Genomic DNA, 24,942 nt, shown 5'->3' on the forward strand with positions numbered 1-24,942 from the left:
CGGCCCCAATGTTGTTAATAACAAAATACACAAACTATTTAAAAATCTGTCATTGCAAAGGATTTTATTCCAAACGTGGGATGCCATAATAAAGATAATTAAAACAACAACATAATTTTAGACACCATCATCAATGTGTAATAAGTTGTCAAGTAGACCAGCGTGTGAGTGCAGAATTCCAAGAGTAGAAATAATCTGACCCCAACAGCTCTGATTGGTCAATATGCCACAGACTTCTGTGCATCAAATCATGTTCCAGTCACATGGTCTGTGACTTTCTAGCAAACGAAACAAAAATTAAATAGTCGGAAATGATCATTGATTACTGTTACTATACTGTGTACATATATACATATCTAAATAACATATGCACATTTATTAACCTCTGGCTGAAATACAAATATTGAAATGAAGTTTTATTTGATTTTTTTTTTAAAGATAAAAAAGAAAAATAATAAGACGTAAAAAAAATACCTAGGCTTATTCCTACATACTATTATCATTTCTTTTCCTTCTTTTTATTATTCCATCTAAAAATTTTTTAAAGAAAGTATATAATTACACGATTGCCATTTTCGGGACCCTACATAAGCTTTGTAGACTAACAGTTATGAAGCCATTATTTAATTCAATCCCATTTCTCTTTTTGTCATAACTATATAACAGTATAAATGAGTTATCCTTATCAGACGTTGTGATCTATTACCTTACAAAAGTGAACTGTTTCTAATTAATAATAAGTTAAATAGGCAAAGAATTTTGATCGGATTGGTACGTCTTCGAAGATGTCTATTAAACCTGTATTTTCCGATTTGTATAGCAAAGATAAGTACCAGTCATATATTAAAATCTTGCATGGACGCTACCGTTCTAACATTGTTTTCTGGTATTATTAAACAGATCTTTCTATCAGCTACATACGGTAAAATAGTGGCAATCAATATACAAAATTATTTTACGTGCGCTGTTTGTTAAGTGTAACGTGTGTTATTTTTCACACTCGCCAGATTGAAATTACATGCGCTGTACAAGCGCGATCGCACCCGCGCACCTTAAAAGGCAAGGTCTTCTTCATGATCTCACCACATTACTCACAGATACAACCATTATTACTTCATGATCTCACGATATTACTCACAGATACAACCATTATTACTTCATGATCTCACCCCTGTATTACTCACACAAATACAACCATTTATATTTCATGATCTCACATTACTCACAGATACAACCATTATTACTTCATGATCTCACAATATTACTCACAGATACAACCATTATTACTTCATGATCTCAACCCTGTATTACTCACACAAATACAACCATTTATATTTCATGATCTCACATTACTCACAGATACAACCATTATTACTTCATGATCTCACAATATTACTCACAGATACAACCATTATTACTTCATGATCTCAACCCTGTATTACTCACACAAATACAACCATTTATATTTCATGATCTCACATTACTCACAGATACAACCATTATTACTTCATGATCTCACCCCTGTATTACTCACACAAATACAACCATTTATATTTCATGATCTCACCACATTACTCACAGATACAACCATTATTACTTCATGATCTCACGATATTACTCACAGATACAACCATTATTACTTCATGATCTCACCCCTGTATTACTCACACAAATACAACCATTTATATTTCATGATCTCACATTACTCACAGATACAACCATTATTACTTCATGATCTCACGATATTACTCACAGATACAACCATTATTACTTCATGATCTCACCCCTGTATTACTCACACAAATACAACCATTTATATTTCATGATCTCACCACATTACTCACAGATACAACCATTATTACTTCATGATCTCACCCCTGTATTACTCACACAGATACAACCATTATCATTTCATGATTTCACCATATTACTCACAGATACAACCATTATTACTTCATGATCTCACTGTATTACTCACACAGTTATTATAACCATTATTACTTCCTTATTATTATATCCTTGATAATTTTCCGTTATGCCCTTATTGTGTCCTCAAAATTGCTGATCCCATATCCCGCTAAGACAATAATTGCAGTGACTTGCTAAGAACGAAACCTAACCCTAACCCTCGTGATCCCATATCCCGCTAAGACAATAACTGCAGTGACCTGCTAAGAACAAAACCTAACCCTAACCCTCCTGATCCCATATCCCTCTAAGACAATAATTGCAGTGACCTGCTAAGAACGAAATTCAAACCCTGCTAAATCATGTTTTTATATTAAAATTTCAGATAATTTGAGCTATATATTCAAAAAAATTTAAACTACTTTATTTGCCCACAAACAAAGATAAAGTTTGAAAAATGTTAAACTACTTTATTTGCCCACAAATAGAGATAAAGTTTGAAAAATGTTAAACTACTTTATTTGCCCACAAACAGAGATAAAGTTTTTAAAATGTTAAACTGCTTTATTTCCTACTTTATTTGCCCACAAACAAAGATAAAATTTGAAAAATGTTAAACTGCTTTATTTCCCTACTTTATTTTCCCACAAACAAAGATAAAGTTTGAAAAATGTTAAACTACTTTATTTGCCCACAAATAGAGATAAAGTTTGAAAAATGTTAAACTACTTTATTTGCCCACAAATAGAGATAAAGTTTGAAAAATGTTAAACTGCTTTATTTCCCTACTTTATTTGCCCACAAACAAAGATAAAGTTTGAAAAATGTTAAACTGCTTTATTTCCCTACTTTATTTGCCCACAAACAGATATAAAGTTTGAAAAATGTTAAACTACTTTATTTGCCCACAAATAGAGATAAAGTTTGAAAAATGTTAAACTACTAAACTTATTTGCCCCACACTTTAACAAAAAGATAAAGTTTGAAAAATGTTAAACTGCTTTATTTCCTACTTTATTTGCCCACAAACAAAGATAAAATTTGAAAAAGAGTATTTCCCTACTTTAAAGATAAAGTTTGAAAAATGTTAAACTTTATTTGCCCACAAATAGAGATAAAGTTTGAAAAATGTTAAACTGCTTTATTTCCTACTTTATTTGCCCACAAACAAGACAAATTTGAAAAATGTTAAACTGCTTTATTTCCCTACTTTTGAAAAGATAAAGTTTGAAAAAAACTACTTTATTTGCCCACAAACAGAGATAAACTTTAAAATGTTAAATTCCTACTTTATTTGCCCACAAACAAAGATAAAATTTGAAAAATGTTAAACTGCTTTATTTCCCTACTTTATTTTCCCACAAACAAAGATAAAGTTTGAAAAATGTTAAACTACTTTATTTGCCCACAAATAGAGATAAAGTTTGAAAAATGTTAAACTACTTTATTTGCCCACAAATAGAGATAAAGTTTGAAAAATGTTAAACTGCTTTATTTCCCTACTTTATTTGCCCACAAACAGAGATAAAGTTTGAAAAATGTTAAACTACTTTATTTGCCCACAAATAGAGATAAAGTTTGAAAAATGTTAAACTACTTTATTTGCCCACAAACAGAGATAAAGTTTGAAAAATGTTAAACTGCTTTATTCCCTACTTTATTTGCCCACAAACAAAGATAAAGTTTGAAAAATGTTAAACTGCTTTATTTCCCTACTTTATTTGCCCACAAACAGATATAAAGTTTGAAAAATGTTAAACTACTTTATTTGCCCACAAATAGAGATAAAGTTTGAAAAATGTTAAACTACTTTATTTGCCCACAAACAAAGATAAAGTTTGAAAAATGTTAAACTACTTTATTTGCCCCCAGAGATAAAGTTTGAAAAATGTTACTTTACTTTATTTGCCCACAAACAAAGATAAAATTTGAAAAATGTTAAACTGCTTTATTTCCCTACTTTATTTTCCCACAAACAAAGATAAAGTTTGAAAAATGTTAAACTACTTTATTTGCCCACAAATAGAGATAAAGTTTGAAAAATGTTAAACTACTTTATTTGCCCACAAATAGAGATAAAGTTTGAAAAATGTTAAACTGCTTTATTTCCCTACTTTATTTGCCCACAAACAGAGATAAAGTTTGAAAAATGTTAAACTACTTTATTTGCCCACAAATAGAGATAAAGTTTGAAAAATGTTAAACTACTTTATTTGCCCACAAATAGAGATAAAGTTTGAAAAATGTTAAACTACTTTATTTGCCCACAAATAGAGATAAAGTTTGAAAAATGTTAAACTGCTTTATTTCCCTACTTTATTTGCCCACAAACAGAGATAAAGTTTGAAAAATGTTAAACTACTTTATTTGCCCACAAATAGAGATAAAGTTTGAAAAATGTTAAACTACTTTATTTGCCCACAAACAAAGATAAAGTTTGAAAAATGTTAAACTACTTTATTTGCCCACAAACAGAGATAAAGTTTGAAAAATGTTAAACTGCTTTATTCCCTACTTTATTTGCCCACAAACAAAGATAAAGTTTGAAAAATGTTAAACTGCTTTATTTCCCTACTTTATTTGCCCACAAACAGATATAAAGTTTGAAAAATGTTAAACTACTTTATTTGCCCACAAATAGAGATAAAGTTTAAAAAATGTTAAACTGCTTTATTTCCCTACTTTATTTGCCCACAAACAGATATAAAGTTTGAAAAATGTTAAACTACTTTATTTGCCCACAAATAGAGATAAAGTTTGAAAAATGTTAAACTGCTTTATTTCCCTACTTTATTTGCCCACAAACAGAGATAAAGTTTGAAAAATGTTAAACTACTTTATTTTCCCACAAACAAAGATAAAGTTTGAAAAATGTTAAACTACTTTATTTGCCCACAAATAGAGATAAAGTTTGAAAAATGTTAAACTGCTTTATTTCCCTACTTTATTTGCCCACAAACAGAGATAAAGTTTGAAAAATGTTAAACTACTTTATTTGCCCACAAACAAAGATAAAGTTTGAAAAATGTTAAACTACTTTATTTGCCCACAAATAGAGATAAAGTTTGAAAAATGTTAAACTACTTTATTTGCCCACAAACAGAGATAAAGTTTGAAAAATGTTAAACTGCTTTATTCCCTACTTTATTTGCCCACAAAGATAAAGTTTGAAAAATGTTAAACTGCTTTATTTCCCTACTTTATTTGCCCACAAATAGATATAAAGTTTGAAAAATGTTAAACTACTTTATTTGCCCACAAATAGATATAAAGTCTGAAAAATGTTAAACTACTTTATTTGCCCACAAATAGAGATAAAGTTTGAAAAATGTTAAACTGCTTTATTTCCCTACTTTATTTGCCCACAAACAGAGATAAAGTTTGAAAAATGTTAAACTACTTTATTTGCCCACAAACAGAGATAAAGTTTGAAAAATGTTAAACTACTTTATTTGCCCACAAATAGAGATAAAGTTTAAAAAATGTTAAACTACTTTATTTGCCCACATGGATAGTGTTTGAAAAATGTTAAACTACTTTATTTGCCCACAAACAAAGACAGTATTTGAAAAATGTTAAACTACTTTATTTGCCCACATGGATGCACACAGCAGTTTAGCAGTACTCACAGTGTGCTTGTCTGGTTGCTCACGACGACAGTCTGCGAGGTCCACACCAGGAGAAGATAACTCTGGATAAGGTTAGATGTTTCAGACAGCAAATGAGACTTAATTTTGTTTGTTACCTCAGGACCTATTCCACACTGAAAAACACAAACAAGAGTACCGGTGAGGTACATGATGCCATTCAAAAGTAGGTCATGGTGACCTAGTTATGGTATGCAACACACACCCATCCCAAGTTGTACTAGTTTGTATGCACGGTTTGATGGATCATATTATGGCTATATGATAAAAAAGAACAGGCCGTAGGATTTGAAATTTCATGGGAAACACTTTTTCGGTTTTATACCTTGTGATCATGGGAACCCATCGGAAACTATTTTTAGGTTCCATGTAAACAAGTCATGGAACCCATTTTTAATACCAATGATTTAAGTTATTGCAGAAAGCGACACATTTTCAAACTCAATATAAAGTTGATTTTCGACACACCCTTTCCATTACAGGGTTTCTGCCAGAGAAAAAAGGGTATGGTGCCATACCCAAATGGTTTTGCAGGGTTTTTTTTTAAAGTTAACCTTTTTGGACCTTCTGTATGCCAGCTCATGTGTGACTCAACTGCCACCTTCTGTATGCCAGCTCATGTGTGACTCAACTGCCACCTTCTGTATGCCAGCTCATGTGTGACTCAACTGCCACCTTCTGTATACCAGCTCATGTGTGACTCAACTGTCACCTTCTGTATACCAGCTCATGTGTGAAGTCAACTTTTGTTGGCTAGTAGTCAAAAGGTTAAATATTTTCAACAAAATTACATTTGAATTACAATACCATTTCCTGACCCCTATATTTAAGAGATACACTACAAATAATTAGTGCCAGTGATTTTGGTTCAATTGTGCAACGTCTTTGATTTGAGCGTGTGTTGAAACTCTGATTCCGGTTTACTTGAACCGGAACACTAAAAACTTTGCTTAACACAACAATCCGAATTGGGTCTTGTGACTGTGTCAAACACACTCTCCAGTAGTGTGATATTAGAAACTTAAAAAAATTAATTCTTCATATATATATATTATTGTTTTCATTTAATAGTCGTACTGGATATAGTAATCATGGGAAACAAAATTACGGTTCTGTAATTTTATCAACACAGTACAGGAAACGATCATTTCCTTGAAATCTGAAGGCCTGCAAAAAAATTATTTAATGTGCAGTAATGTTTCAAAAATAGGTCACAGTGGCATATAATCTGCAGCAATGCTTCAAAAATAGGTCACAGTGGCATATAATGTGCTTAGCTTAGTAACTGGTTTAACGTGTCCATATACCACTAGGGTTTCGAACACGCCTATCCTGAGTCCGGTCTCCGATAGGATCAGGAGCCTGACTCGGGACAGGAATAACCTAACAAATAGGGTCAATTTTGAATATTAACGTCAAAAGTATAAAAAGGGGAAAATTGGGGTTAAAATGTTTTGGTTGCGCCCTTAAAGAAAATTATCAACATTCCTAACCTATATAAATTATTAATATAATATATTTTCGGCGCAAATTTAGATGGGCTGGTCTAAAATTAATAATAATTCTTAAACAATATTCATTAAGCCCATGGGAGGTTAAGAGAAAAGGGGCTGCCAGTCATATTTTAAACATTGGTGTGACCAGGTGAGGGTCGGGAGGGAGGGGAGGCCGGCCCTACACAAAACCTAAGGCCGAACCGCCTATGCATATAGCCCCAAAGAATACCCTAACTCCCGGCATCCCATCACCGCCCCCCCCCCCCCCCCCCGCCACCCCCACCGTGTCCAACCGCAGTTCAGTCCAATCCTGGCAGCCTACTAGTTATTTAGGAAGTTATTATAACTTCCCAAACCGGCGTCACTTAAAGAGTGACACCAAAGGGTTGTAAGAGTTTAATCGCTGGTGCCACTAGGGGAGTGGCACAAAAAATCCAGCGATAGTTAATTTAGTGTTTCATTTTGGAGCATATAATGTTTCAAAAATAGGTCACAGTGGCACATAATGTGCAGTAATGTTTCAAAAATAGGTCACAGTGGCACATAATGTGCAGTAATGTTTCAAAAATAGGTCACAGTGACACGTGCAGTAATGTTTCAAAAATAGGTCAGTGGTGGCATAATTAAAGTTTAAAAGTTTGTTTTGTTTAACAACACCACTAGAGCACATTGATTTATTAATCATTGGTTAGAGGATGTCAAACATATGGTAATTTTGACACAGTCATAGAGAGGAAACCCACTACATTTTTCCATTAGCAACAATTAAGGGGTCTTTTATATGCACCATCCCACAGAAAGGATAGCACATACCATGATATGCCAGTCATGGTGCACTAGCTGGATAGAGAAATAACCCAATGGGCCCACCGATGGGATCAATCCTAGACCGACAGCATACGTGCACTTTACCACTAGGCTATGTTCCGCCCCATTGACATAATTAAGGTACATGACACGCTGCCTTTCCAAGTTGTACTAGCTTTGATTATCCTACACGCTGCCTTTCCAAGTTGTACTAGCTTTGATTATCCTACACGCTGCTTTTCCAAGTTGTACTAGCTTTGATTATCCTACACGCTGCCTTTCCAAGTTGTACTAGCTTTGATTATCCTACACGCTGCCTTTCCAAGTTGTACTAGCTTTGATTATCCTACACGCTGCCTTTCCAAGTTGTACTAGCTTTGATTATCCTACACGCTGCCTTTCCAAGTTGTACTAGCTTTGATTATCCTACACGCTGCCTTTCCAAGTTGTACTAGCTTTGATTATCCTACACGCTGCCTTTCCAAGTTGTACTTGCATGCTAGCTTTGATTATCCCACACGTACATCGGGCCGTTGTACTTGCATGCTAGCTTTGATTATCCAACACGTACATCGGGCCGTTGTACTTGCATGCTAGCTTTGATTATCCCACACGTACATCGGGCCGTTGTACTTGCATGCTAGCTTTGATTATCCCACACGTACATCGGGCCGTTGTACTTGCATGCTAGCTTTGATTATCCCACACGTACATCGGGCCGTTGTACTTGCATGCTAGCTTTGATTATCCCACACGTACATCGGGCCGTTGTACTTGCATGCTAGCTTTGATTATCCCACACGTACATCGGGCCGTTGTACTTGCATGCTAGCTTTGATTATCCCACACGTACATCGGGCAGTTGTACTTGCATGCTAGCTTTGATTATCCCACACGTACATCGGGCCGTTGTACTTGCATGCTAGCTTTGATTATCCCACACGTACATCGGGCCGTTGCACTTGCATGCTAGCTTTGATTATCCCACACGTACATCGGGCCGTTGCACTTGCATGCTTGCTTTGATTATCCCACACGTACATCGGGCCGTTGCACTTGCATGCTAGCTTTGATTATCCCACACGTACATCGGGCCGTTGTACTTGCATGCTAGCTTTGATTATCCCACACGTACATCGGGCCGTTGTACTTGCATGCTAGCTTTGATTATCCCACACGTACATCGGGCCGTTGTACTTGCATGCTAGCTTTGATTATCCCACACGTACATCGGGCCGTTGTACTTGCATGCTAGCTTTGATTATCCCACACGTACATCGGGCCGTTGTACTTGCATGCTAGCTTTGATTATCCCACACGTACATCGGGCAGTTGTACTTGCATGCTAGCTTTGATTATCCCACACGTACATCGGGCCGTTGCACTTGCATGCTAGCTTTGATTATCCCACACGTACATCGGGCCGTTGCACTTGCATGCTAGCTTTGATTATCCCACACGTACATCGGGCCGTTGCACTTGCATGCTTGCTTTGATTATCCCACACGTACATCGGGCCGTTGCACTTGCATGCTAGCTTTGATTATCCCACACGTACATCGGGCCGTTGCACTTGCATGCTAGCTTTGATTATCCCACACGTACATCGGGCCGTTGTACTTGCATGCTAGCTTTGTTTATCCCAAACGTACATCGGGCCGTTGTACTTGCATGCTAGCTTTGATTATCCCACACGTACATCGGGCCGTTGTACTTGCATGCTAGCTTTGATTATCCCACACGTACATCGGGCCGTTGTACTTGCATGCTAGCTTTGATTATCCCACACGTACATCGGGCCGTTGTACTTGCATGCTAGCTTTGATTATCCCACACGTACATCGGGCCGTTGTACTTGCATGCTAGCTTTGATTATCCCACACGTACATCGGGCCGTTGTACTTGCATGCTAGCTTTGATTATCCCACACGTACATCGGGCCGTTGTACTTGCATGCTAGCTTTGATTATCCCACACGTACATCGGGCCGTTGTACTTGCATGCTAGCTTTGATTATCCCACACGTACATCGGGCCGTTGTACTTGCATGCTAGCTTTGATTATCCCACACGTACATCGGGCCGTTGTACTTGCATGCTAGCTTTGATTATCCCACACGTACATCGGGCCGTTGTACTTGCATGCTAGCTTTGATTATCCCACACGTACATCGGGCCGTTGTACTTGCATGCTAGCTTTGATTATCCCACACGTACATCGGGCCGTTGTACTTGCATGCTAGCTTTGATTATCCCACACGTACATCGGGCCGTTGTACTTGCATGCTAGCTTTGATTATCCCACACGTACATCGGGCCGTTGTACTTGCATGCTAGCTTTGATTATCCCACACGTACATCGGGCCGTTGTACTTGCATGCTAGCTTTGATTATCCCACACGTACATCGGGCCGTTGTACTTGCATGCTAGCTTTGATTATCCCACACGTACATCGGGCCGTTGCACTTGCATGCTAGCTTTGATTATCCCACACGTACATCGGGCCGTTGCACTTGCATGCTTGCTTTGATTATCCCACACGTACATCGGGCCGTTGCACTTGCATGCTAGCTTTGATTATCCCACACGTACATCGGGCCGTTGTACTTGCATGCTAGCTTTGATTATCCCACACGTACATCGGGCCGTTGTACTTGCATGCTAGCTTTGATTATCCCACACGTACATCGGGCCGTTGTACTTGCATGCTAGCTTTGATTATCCCACACGTACATCGGGCCGTTGTACTTGCATGCTAGCTTTGATTATCCCACACGTACATCGGGCCGTTGCACTTGCATGCTAGCTTTGATTATCCCACACGTACATCGGGCCGTTGCACTTGCATGCTTGCTTTGATTATCCCACACGTACATCGGGCCGTTGCACTTGCATGCTTGCTTTGATTATCCCACACGTACATCGGGCCGTTGTACTTGCATGCTAGCTTTGATTATCCCACACGTACATCGGGCCGTTGTACTTGCATGCTAGCTTTGTTTATCCCACACGTACATCGGGCCGTTGGCCACGAATTTAGTTCAGAGGGTTGGCAAAATAGTTTAATGTAAACTCAGCCCCCAAACGGGTTGAAAATCCTTAAATGTTTTTAAAAATTAATTTGCTTTTATATGCATTCTGGAGTACATAATAAAAAAAATTATGAGTGTCATATACAAATATACAATGCAGCAAACTCAGAATTGTCCCTTTAAGTTATATTTCAATAATGTTTATAATTTTGATAACAGTAATTGGAAAAGGAAGTATGGAATTATTTGACTAAACACTTAAAGGAATGCTAAAGCAAGGCTTTTGGTGTGTATATTCAACGATACATAATGCACATTATTGCTTAATATCAACAAGTATAATCTTATAGTTAATTAATAAAGTGGTTAAATGTGACAGCTATTATATATAACAGGCACAGCCATTTTGTACCATCCCAGTGAATACGCCCTCTGGCGAGCTGGTGGTTACGTAATACCTAACGTGTCACATCAGGAATTAAGTCTTCGAACTGAAGAAACAAAACATACCCGTTTTTTGCAGATGCATCGCAATGTTCTGTAATATTATCTATCCCAGTAACACAGCAACGTGTATATGTGGTTTATTTTTCAATACAAAATAAAACACCATTGTCAAAGTGTTGAAATAACTATTATATTTTGTATATAAATTAACCCACGTACTGAAATAATAGTCGGGAGTATTTTCTTGTGTAATTGGTATTTTCTTTCCGTGGCCTGTACCAGTGGTTCTTGATTGGCAGGTGTATATGTGCCCCTTTTATTAAGATCACAGCGCGGACACCCCTCAAATCGTAATGGACATTATCACTTTATTACTGTAAGTAATTCTGTAAAACCCTTGATTAAGTAGACTTTCCCATCTAAAATCACAAAACTGACCAATTACGTAGTCCCAGAGAAAAGAAAATTATCACTTGGGTATTGTGAGTGGTCGTTTTTGCTCGAACGTATCCTACCAATAGGCCTAATAATATGGATTTTTTCTTTGGATTTTTTTTAAAGAAAAAAATACTATAACTCCATTTCGTTATATTGATGCAAATTGAAATATATTTAGTTAAATAGTTTATTATACTATCAAGTCATTTATGTTGTTTTACAAGTCAGGTTGATGGAAGCGAAGCGCCTTATCATAAATTAGAGCATTTGTTTACACTGTGTATAATAGAGAAGTTGGACCTGAGCTGACGTCACTTCGCCCCACGCTATACCACCGGACGTCACAAAAACGAAACAAAATGGCTGCCCCCAGTTAGCAGGAATAATCATGTTTTTTTAATTAATTCTAAAATTATGCGTTTTTCATTTGTTAAAGTGTCAGTATGTGTTGATGGTCCGGGTATGCATCTTTCCAACACATAATGCTCTTGTTGGAGTTTAGTCTACCTTTAATACATTCACTTGATAAAACCAATAAATGAATGTAAATAGCCTATTATTGTACAATTTGTAATACTGATATAACTGTGATTGTGCCTGATTGTTTGTCACTTTATACAACAGATGAATCATACTTTATCTAGTTTTTCAAGAAAAATATTTTAAAATATTCGTCAGTTTCAAATGAAGTTATCAAGTACATGTACAATAATCTATAAATGAATGCTTAAAGACATGCTAACACAAGAAATACCTTGGTTACCGGGTGTGAAACAAAGGTAAGTATATGAATGAATGAAGCAAAAAACTAAGGAATTAAACATTAACAAGAGCATGCTTTGTTACATATAAATTGTGTGGATATAAAATTCTGCTTATGCCCGTGATAGTTACAACTGTTTGTGTGCCAGTGATTACAGGAAAATAGTGGCAAAATAACTGGTAATGTTTTGTGACTTACAACTCTAAAGCTAGTGAGTGTGTCGCAAACCTCAATGGTTAGGTGTAACCTCTTACACCGACCTGTGTGCACAACTGGTTTATCAAAGGTTGTGGTATGTACTGTTCTATTTGTAGGAGAGTGCATATAAAAGATCCCTTTCTGTTTAGGAATACGCAGAAGGTTTCCTCTCATAATAACACTAACTTCTGTCCTGGGCAGGCAGTCGAGGCAGCTGGACTGTCTGTCCAGAACAGACGTGCTTGAACCTTAATTGAATAGAAGCACATAAATAAGTTAAAACTAACAATTTTTTAAATGAAAATTAAAAAAGAAGGATTCTATATTCATCTGTCCAACAATAATATTTAAAAAAAATTTTAAAATAAATATCTTTTCTAGTGTATTTAGGACATGGTAGACTTAACAATTTTATAATTTACAATGTTAGTTTTATTCTGTAAGAATAAGTATTTCTAAATCCAGTATTAAAGTACACACTTGCAATCAATTGGTCCAATGAATCCCAGTGACCATTTACAAAAAATAATGAAAATAAATTGAAATTTACTGACATATTTAATCATTTGATTTAGCAGTAAACATTATCAGTATCAGTAAACAACCCTTCCCCTAGCTAGCTTATCAGAAGGTCCCTAAATTTCTACAAGGCCAGTTTGTCACTGGAGTAAATCAGAAAATATTGCATATTTTTTAATAAAGACAATTTTCCAACAATCGGAACTCTTCGCCTGATATCTTACGAAAGTTACTAAACTTGCCTTTCAATTTGAAAGGAAGTAACTCCATCAATCAATTGTTAGAAGAAAATGATTCCGCGGCTCGTAAACATACTTAATATAGAATGATTTGATTTATAACGACATCAAATTAGTACTTGTGATAGTTTTGGAAAATGTTCATGGAAATCGTTGTTATATTAACCTTCTGACTACTGCAGGCGAGATATCTCGCCCGACATCACATTAGTCGACATACTAATACGATAATAAATTTGATCGTTTTACCAACAACAAAAATCACCAAATATTGCAATATGAATTGTAGTTTGGATTTTTAAAACAATTCTGGTCAGAAAACCACTGTTATCGGGAATAATGGACATAAATAGTGGACAGCTGGCCACAAATGCGACTTTTTCAATTTTTTGCCTAATGTTAATCACCATTAACTGATCTAAAAAACATAAAAATTACAAAAACCCACGAAATTATTACTTACCGATTCATATATGAACTTTATTTTATGTAATTATGAAACATTTAAGTGAAAATATGTCAGTAAAAATTATAAACTTGTACCCTCTTAACATGGTTTTTGTTAAAAATTAATCCAGTAGTCAAAAAGTTAAAGAACCATTTTGGACATACAAAAAAAGATTTATGGTCGGCAGGTTCAAATTTGGGTCGGTCGGGTAACCGGAAACAAACAATATTTTATGATACGCGTAAGGAAGATATGGCCTAGACAAAGATTTCCTTTAATGTGCATTAATGTGTGAAAAATAGGTCACAGTGACCTAGTTGCAGTACACAACACACTGCCACTCCCAAGTTGCACATGCATGCAAGGTTTAATTTTCTTATATGAAATGATAAGAAAGATATGCTCCAGAAACAAAAACATTTATGGATGGATGGACACTGCCATACCGTAACCTTTAGACTACTCAGGGGTGGGAATTGGTGAACTGTAAAAAAAAAAGAGGAAATCTAGAGGGGTCCTGGAAATGCTTGAAATCCTAGGTTAAAATCTGTGCCATCTAACACACTTTTGAGGAAAGGACGATTAAAATGTGAGGAAATGCAATGTTCCCAGGGTTGAAAATTAACATGAAAACCATGGTCGCCAAACTTGCCCTAAAATTTTCACATTCTAATTTAACTGCACAGCCAAATATTGAAAACTAGAATGTTCTTTGTTGAAGAATAACCATATGCTCATTGTACATGTATATAGACCATATGCTTCAAAAGAAAACCGATGAATTGGCATGTAACTTCATATGCTCATTGTACATGTATATAGACCATTTGCTTCAAAAGGAAACCGATGAATTGGCATGTAACTTCATATGCTCATTGTACATGTATATAGACCATTTGCTTCAAAAGGAAACCGATGAATTGGCATGTAACTTCATATGCTCATTGTACATGTATATAGACCATTTGCTTCAAAAGGAAACCGATGAACTGGCATGTAACTTCATATGCTCATTGTACATGTATATAGACCATTTGCTTCAAAAGGAAACCGATGAATTGGTATGTAACTTCATAATGAATAAAGTTAAAATGCATATAAAAACATGATAAAAAGTTTTAAACCCATTTAACACTTTTTGAGAAAGAAAAGAATTCAGTAAAACAAAAAATGTTTCTTTACAAATTACCATTAAATTATACATGTTAAATCTCATTTTAATACAGCGGTGAAGACAAAATGATAGAACAGCCAAGGTATGCAGCTTGACTTGCACAGTCTCTGAAGTAAAATTTTTTTAAAATAATGCAGTACAAAGAGAAAAAAAGTAGAACTGAGCATGCTTTAGTATATAAACTAGTCTGGAGTGGCAGTCCTCTTTGTGGCAATGCCAGAGGGCTGAAATAAATTTTCTGGCGATGCAAGAGGGATAACATTTCCTCGGGAGTGGCTGTCCTCCTAGACGAAGCACGCACACGTTTAATTTGGATATTGTAAATACTAGTAGGCTACTAATAAAATAAATATCGAAAGAAAAATAAACCTGTGACCAAAATCCCCCCCCCCCCCCCTCCCCAAACAAAACATTTTACCAAAATATACGATGTATCACATTACAAAGTATAAACACATGGTACCGTACTTATTGTTTATTACAGTAATATTTGGACAGTTATGTCATCATGTAAATCTTGGTGTCACTTTAGATCTGATCCGTTCTTATTTCATGCAAATCGCTTAAACTTAAAACAATATCGACAACAACAATCAATTAACTGACCTTTGGAATTAGCCCTATGGTAATGGAAAATGTAATTAGTATTTTTATCTGCGTGCATGTGCTGTTGTTAGTGTGAGTTAAAACTACAAGAAAGATTTTGATTTTGTCCTAGACTAATGTAAGCTAATTAAATATTGTTCCTTTTTACCATAACATTGAATAACAATTGTCAAATAGTAGCTCTACTAGATAATTATGGCGTATCCAGTCCATTCCAATAAGCCGACGACTTCCAGATTAAAAATATATATGCAATATCTTCAATATGTTTTGAGCTCTATTTTCAGAAAGACACAGCCCAAAGCCAGAGAAGCTGAGTCTGGCGTTGTCAAAATATTGAACATGTTCTATGTCTTCTGCTTCTGTATTTCGCGCCAACACAGATGCAGTGATTTTTTGTCACATTCGATTCAGTTTCAGTGTCTTTTCTTTTTTGACTGGTACCATTACTTGCCAGACCCTAAAATTGATGGTCGCCCAACGGACTATCTTTCTAAAATTCTGTCGCCCTTAGCCAATAAAGGTCACCACGGGCGACTGGGTGACTGCTAATTTTCAACCCTGTGTTCCATGAGAGGAAAACAGTGGATCCGAGGAGAATTTCCACCCATGACTACTGGACTAATTTTTGACAAAAACTACGTTGAGTTTATAATTTTTACTGACATATATTCACTTAAATGTTTTATAAATACATAAAATAAAGTTCATATTTGAATCGGTAAGTATTATTTTTGTGTATTTTTCTAATTTTTTCTATTTTAGATCAGTTATTGTTGATTAAAATTAGGCAAAAAATCTAAAAAATCGCATTTACTTACGGGCATTTGTGGCCAGCTGTCCAGTATTCATGTTCATTATTCCCATTAACAGTGGCTTTCTGACCAGAATTTAAAAAACAAAACAAACTACGATTCATATCCAATATATGGTGATTTTCGTTGTTGGTAAAACGATCAAATTTATTATTAAATTAGCTGTCACAATAAGCTATCGATCCCTGAAAATGACCGTGACATGCCACCATTGTTGTCAAACGAAAATACTTGCCAAAAACCACTTTTTCAACTCAAAATTCCAAGGTACTTTCCTGTGAAAAACTTAAATCTAAAGACACAGGAAGCAAATGACTTTGAAACAAAATAGCGATGACATGTGAAAATTGAATGTTGACATCTTTTGATCAATAATAGTTCAGGGAGTTATGTAAACTTGCATATTTTTTTTTGCTCAAGTCAGTAAAATGTATTTTTTTTTATTCTTAAGACTATCCAGAATTAGAAATCCATTGGTAGCATTTTTTTATCGGTCATTTGATCATGACAGCCATCTTGAAATACACATAGATGAGAATGCCCCATCTCAAAAAATCCTGAAAATTACAGTGGCTTATTTAGAACATTGTTTAAATGACATACTGTTTAGCAGGTTATAAATAATAATGAAAGGCAGTCAATGGTACTGCGGGGAATGCTCCCCCGGACAATTTTGAAAATATAATTTTCCTGAAAGCCGATTTCCTGGCATCTGAGTAAAAATATTAATCATTTTCTAATTATCAGTTTAGATAATTTTTAAGGTTTTTTTTAGTTGATTTTATTTTGGTGGTTTCGCAATATTTTTTATTCATCTTAAATTTTATAATACAGTTTATTTTTTTACACACATTGATTATCAAGAAACATTTTTGCCACCTCCTGTCTCTCACATCTACAGCTTGCATTTTGAACCAAATATCAAATTATGTTGTATGTAGTGTTATTAATCATTTGTTAAAAATATGTACTGGACAAAAAAAAACCACCCTACATTTTCTACCATTCTTGTTTGCTTATTTGATGTCAAGTCTTTGGCTATAGGCTATGGCTAAATGTTACACAAAAAAAAAAAAAAAAAATGTAAATTTTCGGATGTATTTTTTGTCCTTGAATATCATTAAATATTGTTTAAATGATGCAGACGTAACAACGGCTGCCTTATTGGAAATTGCCAACAATTTCGCCACTGTCACTTGTTTGGCTGACCAGTTATGTGAGGGAGTATCGACCGGCATACGCCGCTGTAGTCCAAACAAATACGCACATTTACACTGCCTACAGATCTCAGAGATCAAAACTGATCAATGGTGATGAAAATAACATATGTGGATAATATAACCGTGGCCATGTTAGAATCCCCGAAATGCTGGTTGGTATAAAAACCCGCACTTCTTGGTAAGTATAAAATCTGGATTGCTAGGTTGGTATAAAATGTAGCAAATTTTGACAAAACCCGGAACATAATCGGACAGCGCAAAAATCCAGAATTCCGGAGGATTCTCATCTATGAATACAAAATGGCCACCAGTTTAGGGTATTTTGTATTTACTCCCAGTTAACACAGAAACACAATTTTTGTGTCTATTTACAATTTTGAGAACAATGAACTCGCTAATAACATTTTGTTTAATAATTTGGACATAACCGCCATCTTATAATTCAAAATGGCAGTCATTTAAATATCTTTATGTATAACTTTACTCTCAGTTGACCCACAACAACAATTTAGGTATCTCTTTACATTTATGAGCTCAGTGAATGAATTCGTACAAAAAGAAAATTGTTGTCAGACCTAGGCAATCATCTTGGAATTCAAAATGTCCACCATTTTAACATATTTTCCCATATATTTCAACTCCCGGTTAACATAAAAGACAATGTGTTTTGTCTATGTAAATTTTTGCAGTCATAAATTTATTGGTGATATTTTTATAGTTATCCAGCAATGACAACCATCTTGAAATTCAAAATGGCCACCATTTTAATGTATTTTTGATATATCTAAACTCCAGGTTGACATAGAAGCACAATTATTTTTATCTACATACACATCTAGGATCAATGAATTAATTGGTGACATTTTTATATCCTCCAATCATAGCAACCACCTTGAAATTCAAAATGGCCACCAATTTAATAATTTGGCAAACAATTTTCCTCCTAGTCCACATATATTTTATATCAAATGATTAAACTATTGTATTAGATGTAGCATGGAATCTTGAGCTCAAATATTTTCTTGGGGATGTGCTTTTTGAGTATGCTGTTTTCATATCCCAGAGATATGTGGCAATGTTTCCACACTTTGATTTGGTAATGGCTTCTTAAACATCTTTCCTCTCAGAATAACTGTATCAGTTGTACAAATGATTCTTCAGCTTTATACCATGCAGTAAAATTTTCACATTTTTACTGAACTCTTTGTACAGTTCATCACCAATTCCAAACTGGCTAAGAGCTTCAGATATAGCTGGTGGATCGTTTCCGAATGCATCCAATAATATATTTTGCAAATACCATCAATTTATCCTTTTGTGTTACATCCAGTTACTGCATTGAAAGCCTTCTAATGTTGAGGTTCTTTTTGAACCCAGTTCATAATAAATTAATTCCATGTTGATCTGGTTGTGATTTACGTCTGTACTACCTATAATTATTTATTACCCATATGGGCTCAAATATACGGGGTAATATTTTTTCGATCTCTGCACAGTGTGCAGATTGCTTCTACAGTCACTGATTGGCTGGCTTTAAAAAGACAAGATTTGATTGGCAATTACATACTGCCGGGACTTCATTCATGATTCCATTTATCGGTCAAACTATTACTACGAACTACAAATATTTTTATACGATACGAACATTTACGGAATTAAAAATCAAAATATATGTACAAATTTTTAAAAATATTTTTATTTTATTATTTTGACTGGGTTTTTATTGGAACTATTCTTTGGTGGATACTGTTGGGTGTGCACCGGTAACGGCGCGTATGAATATATTGTTATGGCTGGTAGAGCTTGTTAGTTGTTACATCAGCGAGAACGTAAATATACTTTTAAAATCGTTAAAGATTGACAATGGGTAATAAAGAGAATAACCAACTCACTACGAGGAATTACGGATTATCTGTCCCTCGTGAATTAATGCTGTAAAACATTAATTCAACATTAATTCACTCGGGACAGATAATCCGTAATTCCTCGTAGCTCGTTAGTTATTCTCTAAGTATTGGGACCCATGTGTGTAACCTTCCCAGGATGAGAACCCAACAGTCTGTGTCTAGTGTAGAAATTCACTTCATATATGCCAGATATGTTGTCAGTGATCAGAAGCATTTCCTGAATTAATTGATTCACTATTAGATAAAAGATTTACATGTGTATGTTTACAACAGAGCAATATTTATGAAAGATGACATATTTCCATGAACCAGGCTACAGATTTTCGAAGCTATCTTAGCACTACGATATCATAAAACTATCAAAGGCCATGATGTGACAGTGACATGTGCCAAAGCCAACTTCAGTTGTATGATATCATAGTGCTAAGTTATCTTCGAGACTAATGACACAGGTAGTAGGGATGACTTGTATGTTTAGGATGTTACTCCTATCAATGAAATCAAGTAGATATATAAAGGATCATCAGATAACACATCTGGCAGATAGTTATAGAGACACAATAAAAGATGTTATCTGAAATGTACCAAAATACAGCTGTCAGTACACAGAAAGAAGTAGACATGAACAAAACAAATTGTGCTTCCACGTTAACCGGAGTGCAGATATTTGACAAATATATTAAAATAGTAGTCATTTTGAATTTAAAGATGGCTGCCAAGATCAGACAATTTTTTCCTTTCTTTTCACAAAATAATCAGCTGAGCACATAAATGTAAACTGAGACCAAAATTATTGTTCTGTGTTAAGTAGGAGTAAAGATGGAGAAAAAATACGGTGAAATGACGTCCATTTTGTATTTCAAGATGGCTGCCATGATCAGGTGAATAATAAAAATACAGTACACGAACCAACCATAGTGGCAATATCGGAGATCGGCTCGGCGGTTTCGGCGGTCTTGGGGAAAAAAAATGTTTCCAAACATTCGCCGATCGGCGTATCGGCAATTTTGTAAAATATTTATTTCAACAAGAATTACGTTTGCACTTCATCCAACGCATAGAACTGTTCATTATGATTATATTGACCATGTTTACATGCACATTGTTATTAACAGCTTCAAGTCATAAAAGTGAAACACCAATTTTTAAAAATAAATAAATTGTGAAACTGACTCACGTGCAACTTGCGTCAGCTGTGGAAGAATTCAATATATTTGATGGGGATGTGCCACCGATTTAAAAAAATAATAATAAAAAAATGGGTAGAGGGGTGGTTCGAGGTAGGGATGTTTAAAACCAAATTGGCTATCAGACTATTTTGTTCCACACCAGTAACAACTTGCTGCGATTCTGCAAATTCGCACCAGTCACTTTGCTGCGAATCTGTGACCTCTTTATCTGTCGGTTGTTGTCAACTACCGATATGTTATAAATTTAATTTAATTAAAAAAAAAAAAAAAAAAAAAAAAAAAAAAACTTATATGCCGCAGCGTTGACATGTTTTAAAAGCAGAATTATTAATTTATTATCCTAAAACTTCTGTTATTGATATATTCCGAATGGCATCTTAAATCATTCACTCTATACTGACTATAATAAATTTTAAAACCAAAACACATGATGTAATTTAACTGACCGACAACCCTTGTAGACAGCTGAAAAAGGAAAACTATAAAGGAATTGCGGTTTTGAGAAAAAAGAAGTGAAATCTACAAATAAATGTGCATGTGGCTTGCCTACGTGACGTCTGTCACAAGCGGCTAACAAAAACTTCATTTTATTTGTATTATTATTACATGTATTATTATTTAGGGTGTTTTTTAAAATTCGTTTCTTTTTTTCTTTTTCTGTTTTTGCCAATGCAGGCGCGTATGAAATAATGTCTAGACTGGCGAGCTATGTTTATGGGGGGGGGGGGGTGTGTGTGTGTGTGTGTGTGTGTTTTACAAAACAATGTACACAGGCGCATGTGCAGAAAACTGAGTACCGGTGTCTAGACTGGTGAGATGTTTTTAGGGAATGTCGTCATGCTTCGCAATTTTTTTATATTTTTTTAAAGAAAATTCGGGAAGGGGGAGGAGGGTAGACCCTGAAGCACACCCCTGTGCACACACGCCTGCAATATAATTATGTTTGCGGCTTAATTTACCAACGGCCCAAACGATCGCGGGTCTGCAAGCTGCTTTGTTAATCGATTTCCAAAAGGAACTAGGGTTTAGGTTTTATTTGAGGCTGTTTTTACTGTGGATATATTCCCGCTAGCCCCCATTTACATTTTCTTCACTATCTATAACAATAGCATTATACATGTATGTTTACCACCGATTTGACAAATGATCGTTAGTCGTTTCGTCTGCTTTGGGAGTGATTTTTGATAGGAACGTACGCAGGCACGTGGTAACAATATCCGGGTGTGGGGGTTTGGAGCACAATCTCTAATGGAGGGGGCTCAGTCTCTAGTGGGGGAGGAGGAAACAGAAGCCAATTTTAAAAAATCTGTATTTATATATAGGACAAAAAAAAAAAAAACCCCGTACATATTCGTCCACAAGTGGGAGAGGTGTGTGCTACATGTGCCTGGAAGAGGTTTTATATGGGGATGTTGTTGCTGCAAATATGTTATATCTAACCCCATTTACCTTTTCACTAGCTGTACCAATATCATTCTGTGTACCATCGATTTGACCAACGATCGCCGTTTGTTTGTGTGCTGATTTGTCAATATGAGAGTTGGCGTGATTTTCAAAAGGAACGTTGGTAAAGGTTGTATCTGGGGCTGTTGTTGTTGTTGCAAGAATATTCTCTTTTGCCCCCATTTACCCTTTCTGCTCTAGCTGTACCAATATCATGTTTACCGCCGAGTTGTCCAATGATCCAAACCATTGTTTCGTCTGCGAGCTGTTTTATTTAATTAATGTGAGTTAGCGTCATTTCCTAAAGGATCTTAGATACAGGTTTTATCTGGTGCTGTTGTTGTGGGCCCGGTATATAATCCCTAACCCCCAATTACATTTTCTCTACTAGCTGTATCAATAACATTGTATACTTGTTTACCGCCGATTTGACCAATGACTGCCGATTTGACCAACGATCGCCGATCGTTTGTGTGCTGCTTTGTTAATATGTGAGCTGGCGTAATTTCAAAAAGTAACTTGGGTACAGGTTTTATCTGGGGCTGTTATTGTTACTGGTGTATTCTCTCTAGCCACCATTTACCCTTTCTCCACTTGCTGTATCAATAACATTGTATACTTGTTTACCGCCGATTTGACCACCGATCGCCGATCGTTTGTGTGCTGCTTTGTTAATATGTGAGCTGGCGTAATTTCAAATAGGAACTTGTGTACCGGTTTTATCTGGGGCTGTTGTTGTTACTGGTGTATTCTCTCTAGCCACCATTTACCCTTTCTCCACTTGCTGTACAAATATTATGTTTACCGCCAATTTGACCAATGATTACCCGTTGTTTCGTTTCATAACTCCTGTTAATAGTTATTGTGAGCTGGCGTGGTTTCCAAAAGAAACTTGGGTACCTGATTTATCTGGCACTGTTACCTGTGTTCCAATAGCTGTACCAGTATGCTTACTAGTATATTTTTTTTACCAACGGTCCTATGTTATTTTGTCTAGGAGCTTTCTTTTAATAACTCAAAACGTGTCAGCAATTACAAAAGGATTGAGTGCGGGTTTTATATAGGGCTGTCATTTACATGTTCATTTGATTTTGATTTGGAAAAATGTGTAATCATAAAATATGCCATTTCTCTCCAATAACCGTACATGCACAGTTGTGCGTTTACCAACCCGATTTACGAAAGTAATTTGGGTGCAGGTTTGTCTGGTGTGTGCGACCCCCCCCCCCCCCCCAACACACACACACACAGATAGAGGGGTTCTGGGGTTATTTCAGGTGTTATTTACTTTTATTTTATTTTTATTAGGGTCTTTTTCTTCAAATATATCAGTTTTGACTGATTAGTATTTACAATATTGTGACGATTTAAAAAACAACAACAAAAAACCCAAACAAGAACATTTTAATTCAAAATTTGTCTCGCAGCTGTTCCTTTTTAAGCACATAAAATTCAGTGCAGCGGGAGTGGAGAAACAACAGCAGTCTGAAGATTGGATTCACCCACGCTATATTCCTCGTGCTGGGACCAACAATGGGTAAGACTCGATAAGAATAACGTTATCTAAATTTGAAAGAAAAAAAACTGGATCTTTGGTTAAAAAAACCTAATTAATAATAATAATTTTTAAAAATCGACACCATATGCGCACGGTATCAACCGATGGTAAATATATACATGGAAGATGACGTTACGGTACTACATATAGCAACTGAAATTTTAGATGTGTACTCTGCTTTAAAAAAAAAAAAACCTACTTATATCCACGCCTGGATGTTATTTATATAGTTGCGATCTATCAGCAGTGATGACAGTAAATTGTCCTATCTTTCTAGAAAAATCAATCAATCAATCAATAAAGTAAAAAATAAATGAGATGATGAAGGTTGGTTTCATCCACACTTAATTTACTTTGTTTTTAATTTATGATATTTGGACTGTCTTTGGATTTCTTTATCTTTTTTCAGGTATTTAATACAGTAAGTTCAAAGCCAAATAATAAGAAGACAAAGAAGAAGGACCGTTACAGTAGTGTCTGATATATTTTATGTATTTGTAGAATAAAATAAAATTATCAAGATATATTAACCAAAAACGCTTTTAATGGTTAAAGAATTTAACCCACCCCAATAATGAATAATGAAATTAAATATCCCAGAATGCACCCACAGACATCTTGAATTAACAAAAAAGAGAGAAGAAAGTCTATACATCATTTATGTGGCATGTAATCGGAGGGGACTTTGTTTTCACCAAAGTGAGTTACAGACTATTCCCAAAAAAAACAACCCTCCATCCAATAATTATTTACCGTTATGCCACCCACAACTGATACTGCCACAACCCCACCCCCCCGCCCCTTTTTCTGACCCAAGTAGAAGCGTCTCTACGTCTCTTCTTATCATTGGAACGAGTACTACAATTGCAATGCCTTCACCCCCCCCCCCCCCCCCCCCCCCCCACCCCCAGTATGGTCATTTTTTTTAAATAACCCTATAAATGTAGAACTCCACCAAACTCATAAATATTAACAATGTTATACTGTTTGCTTGGTGAACTGTTCTAAAATACGCCAAAATTCCTTCAAGAAGGGGCGGGATTTAGCTGAGTCAATTGAGCGCTCGCTTGAGGTGTTTGCGTCGCAG

The 24,942-nt window shown here is 35.5% G+C and overlaps 1 protein-coding gene across 1 annotated transcript in view; it reads right to left on the reverse strand.

The window, feature by feature from the left end:
- Positions 1–24,942, reverse strand: part of LOC121380558 (nuclear pore complex protein Nup160-like) — a 198,976-nt gene that overhangs the window by 59,245 nt on the left and 114,789 nt on the right. The window contains exon 19 of the mRNA XM_041509426.1: positions 5,538–5,671. Within this exon, the coding sequence (XP_041365360.1) occupies positions 5,538–5,671 (134 nt within the window). The remainder of the gene's footprint in view (positions 1–5,537; positions 5,672–24,942) is intronic.

This window comes from Gigantopelta aegis, chromosome 9, assembly GCF_016097555.1.
Source record: "Gigantopelta aegis isolate Gae_Host chromosome 9, Gae_host_genome, whole genome shotgun sequence".
In the NCBI taxonomy this organism is placed as follows: Eukaryota; Metazoa; Mollusca; class Gastropoda; order Neomphalida; family Peltospiridae; genus Gigantopelta; species Gigantopelta aegis.